The 17,796-nt window shown below is 36.7% G+C and overlaps 1 protein-coding gene across 1 annotated transcript in view; it reads right to left on the bottom strand.

Moving 5' to 3' along the window:
- The window catches only part of PRODH (proline dehydrogenase 1), a 432,246-nt gene that overhangs the window by 83,520 nt on the left and 330,930 nt on the right, over nt 1-17,796 (bottom strand). The window contains exon 8 of the mRNA XM_053702069.1: nt 8,434-8,515. Within this exon, the coding sequence (XP_053558044.1) occupies nt 8,434-8,515 (82 nt within the window). The remainder of the gene's footprint in view (nt 1-8,433; nt 8,516-17,796) is intronic.

Below are 17,796 nucleotides of genomic sequence, written 5' to 3'. Positions count from 1 at the left end.
ACCTGAAGGTTCCCTCTTTCTTTGGGAAACTACGAATAGATTGTAATAAAATCCCAGACCCTGTTTCTGAACTGGAACAGGAACAATCACTCCCAGGTTGAAAAGGTCTCTTACGCATTGTAAGAACGCCTCTCTCTTTTGTCTGGTCTGCAGACAATCTTGAAACAGAAACCTGCCTCTGGGAGGAAAAATCTTGAATTCTAACTTGTATCCCTGGGACACTATTTCTATTACCCAGGGATCCTGAACGTCTCGAAAACAAACCTGAGCAAAGCAGGAAAGTCTGCCCTCTACAAGATCCAGATCAGAGGCATGCCCTTCATGCTGTGCTTCATTCAACAGCTGGTTTCTTGTATTGTTTTCCCTTATTCCAACATCGATTGGGTCTCCATACAGGCCTAATCTGATCCTGTTCGGAGGCAGAAAAGGAAAAATGTTTTTTTTTTTTTTTTTTTTTAATTCCGAAAGGAAATAAAATTGCTCTGTCGTCCTTGTTTGAAACTCATATCCTGCGGGAGAAGCAGATCTTTACCTCCCGTGATATTGGAGAGAATTTCCGACAGGTAAGGTCCAAACAAGGTAAGGAAAAGTTAGAAGCTTAGACTTAGAGGACACCTCCGCAGATCAAGGCTTTAACCTAAGGCTCTGCAAGCTAGAATAGAGGAACCCAAAATCTATTTTCCCTGATTGATAACTTGAAGGGAAGCATCTGTAAAAAAAGAATTAGCCAGTATAAGTAGCTGTTACCCTATCCTGGGTTTCATTCAAAGAAGTTTCTGTCCAAAAAGCATCAGACAACACATCAAATCAATATGCCACCGCACTAGTGAGGGTAGTAATGCAAACCGCTGCCTGCCATTGCAAGCCCTGGTATAACCCTATATGGTATAAGAAAAAAAACTTCACCATGAACGGCACATTTAGTATAATTAACTGGGCTCTCTAGGATAGACAACGCCGGTAGTGTCGGAGTCTTCCAGGGTAGCTAAAAAACCTACACAAGTTACTAATGGAGGAAATCAAGCTAAAATTAAATGAAAGGCAACCTCAGGATCAGATAAAGGTATTACCCCATCTAAGTTTAAAAATTCCCCCTCATACTACCGAAGTATCCTCCTCTTTCATATACAGGTAGAAAAATTCGGAATATTGAATGAATATATGTACTTTTGTACTTTTTACAGTATGGACAAACAGACAATGCATGAAATGCAAGGTAACTCCAGGTGGAGTATGAAAGGAAGCGCAGGGCACTGCATGTGGGCTATAAATTATTTGGGACACATTAAGAGAAATTAATGGCATAACTTGACCATCTTCAATAAACTCTTAAACAGCATGCGCCTTAGAGAGAGTAATGTCAATAAGCACATTGACATCAACACATAGAACCAAATAGACACAAGTAGGACCTCTTGGTTCCTTCTGATTCAACAAATAGATACTAGTAGGACCCCTTGGTTCCTTCCGATTCACAAGGGAAGAGTTGAACACAAAAACATGTTACATTTTGTAAAGAAAAAAATTAACATATAAAAACGGTCCTGTGTCTTTAAATTTTGAAATGTAACTTTATATTTTACTGTGCAGAAGAAAGTTAACTTGGTATACAATATGAGGCGACCATCTCACAGAAACCAAGTACCTCTCCAACTTTACTTTTTGTTAAAACAGAGCTACACATAAAGAAAAATAGTTGCACTTTTATTTATAAATGGATCCGGAATGCAGTTGTGATGCTGTCCGGTCCCTAAGACAAGAGTAAAGACTGAGCTTGCTTGCCGAAATTAATATGGATAGCACAGCCCAAAGACAGCGCCTAGCTCCGTCCCTCTAGGAGATAAGCATCACACTAGCGGTCGGCATTTAACCTTTCTCCTCAGAAAAATAGAGTGCGCAGCTCAAAACGGTGCGAAACAAGCTCCACACATCGTGGGCGTGACAAGTACCAAACTCCCGGTCGCCATTATTACAGTTTGAAAACATTAAGCCACCGGTAGATAACTTAACCTCTTGCCCAGCCTGAGGTAAAATATTGCCACTGCATGATAGAGATGCTCTGCAGACAGAATCAGTTAGCCCAAATATGTCCACCAGACGTTTGAGACTAACAGAAAATCTAGTTATCACCTCCTACTAAGTACCTTACTTAGCCCTAGTGATTATGCCCTTCTAGCCCCAGTGCCTGCTTCCAACTTGCTGTCACAGGGTCCCCTCCCTTAATAGGAGTTATGATCCCACTTTGTAAAATAAAGTGCTCTACTTCTTCTGAGATCCATTCCCAGACCCAAAATAAAAAGTTGGCACTTACGTTTAAAATCTGCCAACAGCAGGGCAGCTCAGCAGGTTTAGGAGGTCCTCTACCTCCCATAGCCCTGTGGAAAATGATAAAGCCCGAGTTAAGTTTGCTTAGGCCATCAGGATAAGAGCAGCATAAATATATGGGAGGCGCAGTGAGAATCATGTCCCACCAGTTCCCATTGCTCTAAGGCCACCAAGAGCTCTACTGAAAAGACTGATATGGACTACGGCTACACCCAAGAACAAAGCAGCACTCTCTGGCACTACTTTAAAAATAATAAACACTTGATTGAAGAATCTTTTCTAATACATCACTTTACCTCTTCATATCACTAACGTAGGCAAAGAGAATGACTGGAGTGGGAGGAGCTATTTAACAGCTTTGCTGTGGTGCTCTTTGCCTCCTCCTGCTGACCAAGAGGTGAATATCCCATTAGTAATTAAGATGATCCGTGGACTCGTCATGTCTTAAAAAAGAAATAATACTCTCAAAGAGAGCAGCACCAGGTGTGCTAAATGACGCCAGCTGGGAAATCACAGTGGCCCAGCAACACTGATCCTGCAATAGGATGTTGGGATCCAGGGATTCCAGGTGGTTGAACAGGTAAAACAGGCTCAGGCTTCCATATGATACAACATATATTTATTAAAAAATTATTAAAAATAAAGGGTGATTGACTTCACCCAAGTTGATATAAAAACAAATGTTGTAACAGATTGCAACGCGTTTCTCAGCTCAGCTAGCTGTTTCCTCAGGGATCTATTCAACTAATGGAAACATTGGCTTTTAAATCTAAAGGTGAGCCTGAAAGCTCCTCCCAACACATGTTTCAGCAATTGTAATCAATTAACAATTAACCATCTGCCCATGTCCTACATATATTTTGTAATACACTATACATTAAATAACAATATTTTATGATAACCTGAACAATTAAAAAATGATCAATCATAATATTGTTGCTTCATGATAAAAACCCATAGACATTTCATGGTTTAGATATAAATATTAGAACCCCCAAATAGAGCTATAAACATATAAATGACCCCACAAGGACTGGTGATATATTATAATCACACAAACATATAGCCCCATATGAACAAGTTTTGTCCTATTCCATTCTCTTTGCCTAGATCAATGCTTTAACAGTTATGTTAATATATACTATGACAACATGTTATGGTATATATATATATATATATATATATATATAAGATCCATCAACCTTTTCCTATTGGTTATAATGAAATGATTGTAATATATTTCAAACTGCAGCCTTTGCATAGGTTTTTCCACGTGTTCTATTTTGGAAGATCAGAATACGATTTTATATTGAGTCATTTGGGAAATCGCCACGTTAAGAGTACTAAGTGATTTATACGATAGCAAAAACGTTTACCTGATTAATATAGATGTACCTTATTTGCAAACTTGTGCAGGTTTGATGCTGTACTGCAATACGTCCCTATATTAGAGATTCCCTCTAGGTACACTACACAAGGCGACTAGATAGATTATAAATCCCCTAAAACAACGTCTGGATAACACATCGATTTTTTACTATTTCGCTACATTAGGTATATTTTTATACACTTAGATATAAGCAAGTCATACCCCGTAGTCCTCAACTAATGGATCATTCCATGATCATCATTTAATAGGGATTCATATACTAATATTTCTCGACACACCCACCAACGTGGACGTTTTCACACACTCTCACAGGACGCAGTCACTATCAATGGTACACCAAATCACGCACCACTAACCACATACTGGTACACACCCCTTGATGATGATGTTGATTAGTGTAAGTTTTCACAGCATAAACAAATGGAGTTGCAATAGAGCATCAAACCTGCAGAAGTTTGCAAATAAGGTACATCTCTATTAATCAGGTAAAAGTTTTTGCTTTCATATGACTCACTTAGTACTCTTAACGTGGCGATTTCCCAAATGACTCAATATAAAATCGTATTTTGATCTTCCAAAATAGAACACGTGGAAAAAATTTATGCAAAGGCTGCAGTTTGAAATATATTACGATCATTTCATTATAACCAATAAAAAAAAGGCTGATGGATCTTATATATTTATACCATAACATGTTGTCATAGTATATATTAACATAACTATTAGAGCATTAATCTAGGCAAAGAGAGTGGAATAGGACAAAATTTGTTTATATGGTGCTATATATTTGTGTGATTATAATATATCACCAATCCTTGTTGGGTCATTTATATGTTTATAGCTCTATTTGGGGGTTCTAATATTTATATCAAACCATAAAATGTCTATGGGTTTTTATCATGAGGCAACAATATTATGGTTGATCATTTTTTAACTGTTCAGGTTATCATAAAATATTGTTATTTAATGTATAGTGTATTATAAAATATATGTAGTACATGGGCAGATGGTTAAAGGACCAGTCAACACATTAGATTTGCATAATCAACAAATGAAGGATAACAAGACAATGCAATAGCACTTAGTCTGAACTTCAAATGAGTAGTAGATTTTTTTTATAACAAATTTCAAAGTTATGTATATTTCCACTCCCCTTGTACCATGTGATAACAATCAGCCAATCACAAATGCATATACGTATAGCCTGTGAATTCTTGCACATGCTCAGTAGGATCTGGTGACTCAAATTGTAAATATAAAAGACACTGCACATTTTTTTTAATGGAAGTAAATTGGAAAGTTGTTTAAAATTACATGCTGTATCTGAATCATGAAAATTTAATTTAACCTGAGTGTCCCTTTAATTGTCAATTGATTACAATTGCTGAAACATGTGCTGGGAGGAGCTTTCAGGCTCACCTTTAGATTTAAAAGACAGTGCTTCCATTAGTTGAACAGATGCCTGAGGAAACAACTAGCTAAGCAACACGTTGCAATCTGTTACAACATTTATTTTAATATTAACTTGGGTGAAGTCAAACACCCTTGGTTTTTAATACTTTTTTAATAAATATATATTGTATCATATGGAAGCCTGAGCTTGTTTTACCTGTTCAAAAACCTGGAATCCCTGGATCCCAACATCCAATTGCAGGATCAGTGTTGCTGGGCCACTGTGATTTCCCAGCTTGCGTCATTTAGCACACCTGGTGCTGCTCTCTTTGTGAGTTATTTCAGTACAAGATCTGTTTTATTCCACCACCATCTCAGTGTTGCATTAGGAGGAGCCCTCTTTTTTGTGATTGTTTTTCACAGATTCCTGATTGTTGTCGACTATTCATGAGAGGAGCTGCCCACATCTTCTGAATTGGTTCCATTTAGAATTATAATCACTGATGAATTACAACCATTGATGAATACATCTGGACAATCCTGAACACCTGAACTTGTGTCATAAGCTCTTACAAAGACGCAGTTCAGATATTTATCTACAACCGTTTGTTATGATTGTATGGTTGTATTATATGTGATCTATCTACATCTATTATACTATTATAGGTTGATATATAAATACTAGTTCATTATAGTCATACCACATTTATAGTTATATCCACACTAGATAGATCCACATATTCTATATTATTCCATTAGTATTGTTATAGCGCCCCTAGGGTTGGACACCTCAGTGTCACAACAGTTGTTTTAGTATCAAGAGGACTAGTTTCCTCAATATCCAAAGTAATCAACACCTCTTAACAAGGAACAAATATACTCCATCTTAAAGAGATAAGTACATTTGTCAGTGTCAATATCTGAGGTAGGATCCTCTGAACCAGATAGATCCTCATCAGAGGAGGATAATTCAGTATGTTGTCGGTCATTTGAAATTTCATCAACTTTATGAAAAGTTTTAAAAGACATTTTACGTTTATTAGAAGGCGGGATAGCAGACATTGTACTAGTACTGATGGATACATTCTCTGCATGTAAAAGCTTATCATGACAACTGTTACATACTAGAGCTGGAGATATAATGGCCGCTAACTTACAACAGATACACATAGCTTTGGTAGAACTGTTATCACGCAGCAGGGTTCCAACAGTGGTTTCTGAGACCGGATCAGATTGAGACATCTTGCAAATGTAAAAGAAAAAAACAACATATAAAGCAAAATTATCAATTTCCTTATATGGCAGTTTCAGGAATGGGAAGAAAATGCAAACAGCACAGCCCTCTGAGCATAAAAAGGCAAGAGGCATATAGGAAGTGGTGTTTAAATAATTAAATTATTTGGTGCCAAGTATGACACGCAATGCAAAATGAAATTTTTTGGCGCTAACAACATCCGGAAATGACGCAACTCGCGTCATGGCAGATGCAACCTTGTGCAAGGAAACCAGGCGTTAACTAAGACACCTGAAATGACGAGTTTGTGTCACCAAACGTACCTTCGCGGCAAAAAAATTCTCGTGCCAAGAATGACGCAATAAATATCAGCATTTTGCAACCTTGCAAGCCCAATTTTGCCCGCGAAAATTAATGATAAAGCAGTCAATTTGAAGAAAAGACTATACCCCAGGTAAGAAAAAATAACTTCTAAAATATGTTTCCCAATTTTGAAACTGATAGTCTGAAAAAGGAAATATACATAAACATGACTCATGGCAAATATAAGTACAATACATATATTTAAAACTTTATATTAATACATAAAAGTGCCAAACCATAGCTGAGAGTGTCTTAAGTTATGCAAACATACTTACTGAAAGACACCCATCCACATATAGCAGATAGCCAAACCAGTACTGAAAAAGTATCAGTAGAGGTAATGGAATATGAGAGTATATCGTCGATCTGAAAAGGGAGGTAGGAGATGAATCTCTACGACCGATAACAGAGAACCTTTGAAAAGATTTCCAGTGAGGAAAACCATAGATTTAATAGGTGATACTCTCTTCACATCCCTCTGACAAACACTGTACTCTGAGAGGAATCGGGCTTCAAAATGCGGAGAAGCGCATATCACAGAAGAAAATCAAGCACAAACTTCACCACCTCCATAGGGGGCAAAGTTTGTAAAACTGAATTGTGGGTGTGGTGAGGGGTGTATTTATAGGCATTTTGAGGTTTGGGAAACTTTGCTTCTCCTGGTAGGATTGTATATCCATACGTCACAAGCTCATGGACTCTTGCCAATTACAAGAAAGAAAGAGGTTAATTTGCTTAAAGTGATGGTAAATTTTCCCAAACTGCTAAACATATTTGGAAAGGTCTTCTCCTAACTAGCATATTGATATGCTTATTTATTACCCAAGTCATCTGTACACTAAATACATCTTTTTATTCATGCTACATTACGTCATTGAATTTTTGATTTAGGTTATTTGAGTGGCAGGTCTTCAAGTCAATCGAAGCGTCACCATGCGCCCCATGTTACTTGATCACTTGAAATGTGCATGCGCAACTCTTTACGCTATTTGCACAACAGAAGCAATGATGCAGTTGCGCAAATAGCGTAAAGGAGTTGCACATGCGCATTTCAAGTTGATTGCAGAGTTCCAAGCATGGGAGCGTGCTGTGATCAATTAACATGGTGTGCATGGTAATGCTCTGATTGGCTAGAAGAGTGCCACTCAAATAAGAGTGCCACTCAAATAACCCGCATAAAAAATCAGAGAGAGAGGCTGCATTCAATGACGTAATGTAGCGTAAATAAAAAGAGATTTATTTAGTGTAAAGATGACTTGGGTAATAAATAAGCATATCGATATGATAGTTAGGAGAAGACCTTTCCAAATATGTTTTGCAGTTTGGGAAAATTTTACCATCACTTTAAATTTCGTTGATATATTATTTTATAGCAAGACAACAGAAATGTCTTGTAATTACAATCAGTTTACTGTCCCTTTAATCTTGGCAGGGTAGGAATTATGCTATTTTGTTAATCTGAAAGAAAGTTAAGATAAAAGCATATAATTTTAAATCATACTGTTTATTGCATTTCAAATTATACAGCATTTAACCCCTTGAAAGCCAAAGAGGATGGTGTAACACAATTTGGCAAAAACAGGTTAATGATTACACATTGTATTTCTTAGAAAGCAGTTCAGGTGAATTACTATATTACTATTTTCTGCTTTTGCAATAAACAGAAGTGGCTAATATTTTATCAAGCTATGTCTTAGTGAATTAGGTTTTAAAAAATCTTCCAAAATACCTGCAGATTTGGTACAAGCAGAAGTTTGGAAATCTTGGTCCTGCTGTCAATCAGGCTGTTCCAGTCCAGCAAATCCACAGTTCTGAAATATTATTACATATTCACAAGTCAGCATTGTTTTTAGAATACTGCAGATTGAATAACAAAGTAAATGCTCTCGCTGTATAACAACGAGTAGTACAAAGGCTGCTTGAGCACCAAGCCTTGATATATCTCTATGCATATACACATCTCCCATTCATTGTCATGTGCCCATACTTTAACACAAATGTATGAATGTGTGATTAAGAATCTGATGCATATGGCTGAATTCTGTCTATGGCATTAAGTGCATACAAAAGATCAGTGGATATATATACAGGAATGCCCAGTATTGACATAACGTTGTTACATCTTTTTATATTACACACAGCAGTAGAAGAGCTATAACTACTATAATTCAGCAATGCCTGCTTGCAAGAAGGTGGCAAATAGGTGCAGAGTGGCATTTAAACCAAATGCCTTTCTACATAACCATGTAGAAGTGTGGGACCTTCAATAAGAATAAACAGGTAGGTGTGGGGAATTACACAGCAGTTGCAACAAAATATTTACCTTCTTGCTAACTATACACATTTAAAAACCTTATAGGTTATTTATGTTATATATAAGACAGAGCTGTAACCTGTCTAGCCTTGTCATATAGCTTAAGCCTTCTATTACTATATATTTATTTCTCCAACATTTCTCATCTTTTGAGAAGTGATCTCCCCAGTCATTATCAAATAAATAGATATAAAAATACGTATTTCTAATGATTATACAGTCACATTCCTAGCTATTAAACTTATTAAATAACTTATTAAATAAGCTATTTACAAGATTCCCCATAGACTTTATAAACGTTTCTAAATGGTTTTGATATTAGTGGTTTTGCTGTTTGAGAAGAGGCCAGATGGTGTATTGTGCCCCCTAGTGTTTATGAGACCAAGGCACATTGGCAGGTGGGGTTTTGGACCATGAAATAGGTTAAGGAGCAACAAGTTAACCACTAAGTTAAATAGCAAAGCTGGAGAAGGCACTGGAGGAGGACTGTAGCTTTTACTGCCTTTTCTTAAACATCATTCTCCTATGTAGATTACTGGGTAATTAAATAAGGCCTTGCCATGCAAATTCAGTGCAGACACAGAAACAAATTGGGGGGTGCACATTCCACATTTACTTTTTTTTCCCTATGAAACCTTCATTGTCTACCACTCATATTTACTTATTCGCCCCCCCTGCCCCTTCTTTCCTGCCTATTCTGTCTCTTCCTCTCTACCAATTATTTAATCAAGGCCTTACAATCATTATGTAGCTTTAGACTATAGCTTCATTCCAATGCAACAGAAAAGTTACAAATATTGTATAGTAGCTTAGGTTTATTTATTATTTTTTTTAATTATTGATTTCAAACCTATTCTAAGCAGTAAGAAAAACTCTAAAACACGTTTATTTTTTTTATCCATTGTGGCCCTTCTTCTCTGAAAATTTTTTAACCTCTGCAATGTCTTTTTTTTTTAGATTAGTCCCCAGAACTGCACTCCATATTCAAGGTGAAGTCTTACCAAGAAATTGTATAGTGACAGAATTATGCTTTCCTCCCTTGCATCAATCCCTCTTTTAATACATGCTAGTGTCTTATTAGCCTTAGAAGGTGCTGCCCTGCATTGTGCAACAATTTTTAGTTTGTTATCTATAAGAACACCCAAATCCCTTTCCTCCTCTGTTTTTCTAAGTCTAGTCCTATTTAAATGATAGGTTGCCTGTTTATTTTTCCTTCCAAAATATAGAACCATAATTTTTCCAGTATTAAATCTCATTTTCCATTTACCGCTCATTCCACAATAGTTTGTAAATCCCCTTGTAAAAGCAATATCATCCTGCACTGACCTACACAACTTTGTATCTCCTGAAAAAATAGAGATGTTGCTATATAATCTTGGCTCCAAGTCATTAATAAAAATATTAAAAAGAACAGGGCCCAGTACTGATCCCTGAGGGACACCACTAATTACCTTTGTCCAATCTGAGTATGATCAGTTTACAACTAGTGGTTAATCCCTGTCTTCTATCAGGTTATTTTTCCATGAGTTTAGGGGCAGAACCACCATTGGTTCAGTGGCACCAGGGCCCAAGAGCTGTGGGGGCCACAAAAGCTAGTCTATACATAGGAATGTGTAAAATCCTAATTATCTACTCAAAATAATTACACAGCTACATGTATATTTATGTTGCTTACTTTTGAGTTAACTTTGGGGACTCAAAAAATAATTTGCACCTGTTGAGAAGGTCTGCTACTGCATGAGCTAGAATTTTCAGCTATTCCCCTTCATTTTGTCCATTAATCTCTCATGTGGCACTGTATCAACATCCTTTGCAAAAGCCAAGTATATCACATCAATCGATTTTCCTTTATCTATTTTTGTTTACTTGTGATTCTTCAATGGACCAAAAGTTTTTCTTTACAGCTTTTTTTCTGGGATTATATTCCTTTTATATATTCCTTTTAGTAGTCTTAACCACCTTTACTTTCTACAGCATCTGTGGGCTTTTTTCGTTCAAGGCCATTGGTAAGGCGGAAGTCTGAGTGGCTGAAAGATATAGCCTGGAAGTTGTCAGTGCCGCCGCATCGACAAAATACGTTTAGCACATCAGCCTAGTCACTGTTGTTCATGCTACCCTAATCATTTTAATGTACCTATATTTTCCTTCTTAGATTTTTTGCCATGTATATACATACGAGATAAATGCTCAAAATCTGTTTAACTGCTAGCAGGAAAATAACTGCATCTCTACTTAACTAAATATGACCCAGTGTTCTCCACAGAAATGTTTGCAAGCCAGGTGGCGATACGAAGTAGCCGGCTGATGGCAGTCTAATAATTTGCAATATCATAACATTTTCTGTTATTTATGTTACTAAAAATATCCAAAGCACAAAATAATTGCAAATTTAAAATAAATTGACAATGATAATTTGAGCGACAAACAGAGAAAAATAAATATTAACTAATTTTAGCCAGTGATGTGCCCATTAAATAGGCCCTGGGGAGAACACTGTGACCAATATGTGCACACTGACCCAACCATCACTGTTGTTAGTATAATCTGAAGGGACATAAAAAAGACAAATTCTGTAATATGTTAAGAGTACCTTACTATTGCAAGCATATTACGGTGCAAGGGATTAAGGGATTAGATGTATAGTTAAAGGGACACTGAACCCCAATTTTTTATTTCGTGATTCAGATAGAGCATGAAATTTTAAGCAACTTTCTAATTTACTCCTATTATCAAATTTTCTTCATTCTCTTGGTATCTTTATTTAAAATGCAAGAATGTAAGTTTAGATGCCGGCCCATTTTTGGTGAACAACCTGGGTTGTTCTTGCTGATTGGTGGATAAATTCATCCACCAATAAAAAAGTGCTGTCCAGAGTTCTCAACTAATAAAAAAGCTTAGATTCCTTCTTTTTCAAATAAAGATAGCAAGAGAATGAAGAAAAATGAAAATAGGAGTAAATTAGAAAGTTGCTTAAAATTGCATGCTCTATCTGAACGCCGAAAGAATAAATTTGGGTTCAGTGTCCCTTTAAAGTCAGCTAGATTACGAGTTGTGCGTTAAGGTAAAAAAGCAGCATTAACGGGTCCTAACGCTGCTTTTTTACGCCCGCTGCTATTACAAGTTTTGCAGCTATAGGGGCACCGCACACTTTGTTGGCCTTACCGCAAACCGACTTACGTAAAGTTCGTAAAGCCTTTTTTCTATGGGACTTCCATAGCGCTGGTATTTCGAGTTTGTCCTGGGAGGCCAAAAAGTGAGCGGTACAGCCTATACCAACAAGATTCGTAACACATTTTAAAGTCAGTAGTTATGAGTTTTACACTACAGCGCCGTAGCATAAAACTCATAACTAAAGTGCTAAAAAGTACACTAACACCCATAAACTACCTATTAACCCCTAAACCGAGGCCCTCCCGCATCGTAAATACTAAAATACATTTTTTAACCCCTAATCTGCCGCTCCGGACATCGCTGTAACCTACATTATATTTATTAACTCCTAATCTGCCGCTCTGGACATCGCCGTAACCTACATTATATTTATTAACCCCTAATCTCCCGCCCCCAATGTCGCAGCAACCTACCTACACTTATTAACCCCTAATCTGCCATCCCCAACATCGCTGCCACTATATTAAATGTATTAACCCCTAAATCTAAGTCTAACCCTAACAGCCCCTAATTTAAATATAATTTAAATAATTTGATAGTTTAGTTTAGGCTAGGGTTTTTTTATTTTGGGGGGTCTTTTTTATTTTGATAGGGCTATTAGATTAGGTGTAGTTAGTTTAAAGATCTGTAATTTGTTTTTTATTTTCTGTAATTTAGTGTGTTTTTTGTAATTTAGCTAATTTAATTTAATTTATTTAATTGTATTTAATGTAGGGAATTTAATTATAGTGTAAGCTTAGGTGTTATTGTAACTTATGTTAGGTTTTATTTTACAGGTCAATTTGTATTTATTTTAGCTAGGTAGTTATTGGGAAGGAAAAATAATTTTTGTCCTCAACACAACTATCTTGATGGATCAGTATATACGGAGGATCACACATTAAAGCCGATAACTCTGATACTCTGCACGCAGCGGAAATAGCCAACAAGAAAACCATTTTCCAAGTGAGTAACTTAATATCAACAGCATGCAGAGGTTCAAACATAGCCCTCTGAAGAACCTGAAGAACTAAGTTTAGGCTTCTAGGAGGAGCAACAGGTTTGAAAACAGGTCTTATTCTGGCAAGAGCCTGAACAAACTGCTGAATATCTGGCAAATGAGCCAACTTCTTATGAAACAGAACAGAAAGGGCAGAGATCTAACCATTAATAGAACAGACTCGTGTCTGAAAGAAACACGTACCTAGAAGCACTGGAGTTGGAAACTGCCACCAAGTGAGACTCTCTCTATCATCTGGGTGTCCAGGCAGGTGACCTGCAACAGATATGAATAATCTCTATTCCATTGTCTGAGCATACACAACTGTAGTGGTCTCAGATAGAAGCGTGCAAACGGTACAGCATCTGAAGCCGCAACCATAAGACCTTCATGCATTTTGCTACCGAAGTTTGAGCATTGGACTTAAGCAGGTGACATGCTGACTGAAGCTTCTCTCTGCGCTGCTCCGTGAGGGTGATGCGCATACTGATTGAGATGATTGTTCCCAAAAAGTTTACTCTCTGAGCTCTTTTCCAGACAGACAAGAGAGTAACCTCTCTGTGTGAACCTGAGCCACTGACAAAGATAGAACCTGAACCAGAATGTCATCGATGAAAGGAGCTACTGCAACACCCTGCAGGCAAACCGCGGCCAGCAGAGCTCCCAGCACCTAGGTAAACACTAGGGGTGCGGTAGTCTAAATGGAAGCACAACAAACTGGTAGTGTTGGTCTAGGAAGGCAAACCGCAGGAAACAGTAGTGGTCTCTGTGGATCGGGATTTGAAGGTATGCATCCTTTTAGTCATGAACTGACCCTCTTGGACCAGAGGAAGGATGGATCTTAGTTCCATCTTGAAGGTGGGAAACCCTTACAAACCTGTTAAGGCCCTTCAGAACCAGAATGGGGTGGAACCTGCACGCCTAGTGTAATAAGTGACCGGGATCAGGTATCTAATGTTAGTGCAGCAGTATCACAATCGCTAATGCAAGTGTTATGGCGTCCATAAACTAGGACAGTATGTTACAGGTCTGTGTCCTGTATAACAGTGCACATGAAACGCTCACCTCACAGCCTACTAATACTGGCTGTTTAATGGGTATACCGGTCTACTATAACAAAGGGGCCTGACAGTGCACCTGTAACGAGAGACACAACCTTACACCTCCTATATATTAGACAAGTTGCCATGAGAGAGGGGACAACTTACACAAGTTAAGTCTGTAATTTAGTGTGAGTCACACCGCGTTATCAGACAGGGGATTTAGGAACTGGAAAGTAATTAGGCCTTTGAGGATTGGTGTAGCAAGGGACAAATGGGAGGGGAGAGTGAGGGGAGAGGAAAGCGAATAATCCCCCTTTTTTGTGTGTTTTTGCTTTGTTTTTGTTATTTTAGTTATTTATATGGTTTATTTGATTACAAAAGAAAAAATTCCAACAAAGATGGGAAAAATCATTTATAATTGAAGTAATATTTATGCAAGAGAAGCAAGCTTGTGTTTAAATGCCATGTAATATTGGTTTATATGCAGCCCTGCGTGGCGCTTTATTGATATTGTATTTTGATTTTCTTGTAGCTTGCTCATACTGGGCTTTGTTTTTCTTTGTGTTGGAGCTTAATAAAGATTTAAAAAAAGGAGTCCCAGTGTCGACCAGTATTAAATATGCCAATACTCTACTGAGATTTATATGGCTCTCTCTCAAAGAAAGCCAAATCCATGTTAAAAACTTAATTTCTTGTACAGAGCACCTCTCTCTGCCCACCTCCATGATAGGAGGCAAATAACTACTGGGAGGGTAGGGGAAGAGGGAACAATATTTCTTGGTTTGTTTGGGGTGTCTCTACATCCTCCTGGAGGCCAGGTCGAGTAATTCCCATAGGTTATGAATGTTCTCATGGACACTGCCAATTGAAGGAAATTATTTATATATATATATATATATATATATATATATATATATATATATATATATATATATATATATATATATATATATACATACATATATATACACACACACACATTGATTGGAGTAGCCGTGTTAGTCCAGAGATTTAGATATCAAAATAAGAGTATTGCATTAAGCAATGATACTTTTTTTTTGGACTAACTATAATGTATAGTTAGTCCAATAAAAAAGTATCATTGTTCAATGCAATACTTTTGTTATTTTGATATATACACATACACACATATACGTGACGTAACATCCGGATTGTCCGATACCTCGCACGGCACCCAGCCGCCAACAGGAATTCAATCAGTGTTTATCACTTGATCTTTTACAGCACCTTAGAACTTTAGTAGCATTTGTCAACAGCTATGTGCTTTCATTTCTTTTAGATTTTTTTTTCACTTTAGTTTTTATAAGCTCTTTATTCAAGCTTTTTTGTTTTAACCCAGCATAATTAAAAGTAAAGTTTTAATTAAGCATAATTAAAGTTTTCATTTTATTTGGCACATCACTTTCAGCTCTAGAATAAAGAGGAATACCCCCTCATTCTACACTCTGCTCAAACATACAGAACAGTACCAGAAGGGGTGTCCTACATTACTCTTTTCCTAGTCTGTTAACACAGACTCTTCACATCACATCTGAAAGAAAGACTTTTCCCACTGGGAGGACAAGACTGGGAGTTCAACACTACATCGCTGATCACTTATCCTTGTGATATTTGTTTCACATCCAGTTTTATTCATGGGGTACATTTGTATTTTTACATGCACATGAGGACATCTACCCTGAAGGCACTGTTAAAACACCCCCTTTTGCAGACACCATTACCATTTTCTCACTAAGGAGCAAGTGAGATACCCATAATAGCAACCATCAGAAGATTTCTCATAGTGAACATATCTCCAAGTTCTGGTCCTGGTGCCACTTCAAACCCCTACCTATCGATTATATGTATATAGTATATTATATGTGTATGTATGTGTGACAACGCATTATAAAAATAATTTGATAATTGATAAGATAAGGATAAACAAAGTAGGTGGAAGGATGAAGAAATGGTAGAAGTATTTTGATTGCTATAAAATGATTTGGAATACATTCACCAGGCCGACCTGACTGAAAACTATTAGGCAATCTACTCCATTCCCTTGTTAAAGTATAGAGAATTGTACTGGATTCATGAACTGGGGACTATGACACCCAATGGAATGAATAGGGAAATGGATTGGAGTGTGTGTCAGTAAGTATGGATGATTAGGTTCTTGATAGCAGTTTTACTGACAAGTTTTTTTATGAAGTCTTGGGTTTAAAATTTCAGGGATACGGATGGTTGTATTTACTCTGTTCTTTGGGTATCTTTTGTTGAAAGGTTTTTTTTCATATTTTTGAATTTTAATTCATATAGTCAATATTTTCCCTAATTTAAGGCTGATTATGAGGAGGGATTTGGAAACTTGAATTTTTATAAAGGAGAGAATTATTTTTGGGTTGACCTTTTTGTTTCTATATCCTTTGTTGAAGGACATGTTTGAGAAGTGTTTATCAACTCCAAGAATTACTCTCTTTTTAAGATGATCATTTAATATGACCTAATTGGAAGGGAAATAATGAGGGTTGGCCTTTTGTCAAAAGATATTTGAATTAGCAATGTCCAAAGAGTTTTAAGAAAAAGCAAAAATCTCTTTTTTATGTTTTTTTATGAAAAAGATACATTGCAATACAATGAATAAAGATAATAAGTTTATATTTATTCTTTTTCTATACTGAGTATATTAACCTGATGTATAATTAACAATGATGAAAAAGTTTTTGTTCTCTTTATGTCCTTTGTTGAAAAAAGTATGATAATGCAACAAGAGATGTCAATGATGGCCACTAGATGGCATTAAGTAACACAAAAATAAAATGTATTTTGTATTAAGTGAACACAGGTGAAAATAGGTGTGGTGGGTGGTGCTACAGCCTTTATAAGGTTTGTTTTTAGAGTTGAATGTTAGACATGAATAAGGACATGGGTCCGAAACGTTGTCTGTTTTAAAGTGGCTAAATAAAAACATGATGTTTTAATACAATTGGTGGTGCAGCTATACTATTATTTTTGGACTGTTTTCTTGGGACCTTGGTGCAGGTCCAATAGTTGGCACACCTGCAAACAAGTTTTGCTACACCCTTGGTGCTTGGGCAATTTCTGACTTCCCTTGTAACACCGCAGCTTCCCTTTGATCTATGTAAATAAGTACTGCAAGATTGCCTATTAATGCACAGAGCCAAGTACTAGAAAAAAAATAATCTAAAAAGGCCCCAAATGTATATGAGCAGAAATGAAAAACAAGTTTCAGATAGAATCCTTAAAATATTGCTAACATCTAATTAATGTTAACAGTCTAAAATCCTTAGAAATAAATCTCTCTTACTTCAAACACGATATGTTGCTTTGATAACGGAAAAGGAAACAAGACAATGGTGGCTACTAAAGTGCTAAAACATTATTGTAATGGTATTTAAGTGTATATGCTATGAATTAAAGAACACTCTACATGCTAATTGTATTATATACTACAAAAGGCTTCAGGCATTTTACACGTTAACACTTCTACCTTGTCTTGTTAGCCGACTACATACTATAGTTACAAGAACACACTGTTCCTTGATGGGCAATTTATTATTCATT

The sequence above is a fragment of the Bombina bombina genome, chromosome 2 (genome assembly GCF_027579735.1).
Source record: "Bombina bombina isolate aBomBom1 chromosome 2, aBomBom1.pri, whole genome shotgun sequence".
NCBI lineage: Eukaryota > Metazoa > Chordata > Amphibia > Anura > Bombinatoridae > Bombina > Bombina bombina.
Note: the sequence above shows the minus strand (reverse complement) of the source record. Positions and strands in the feature narration are given on the sequence as shown.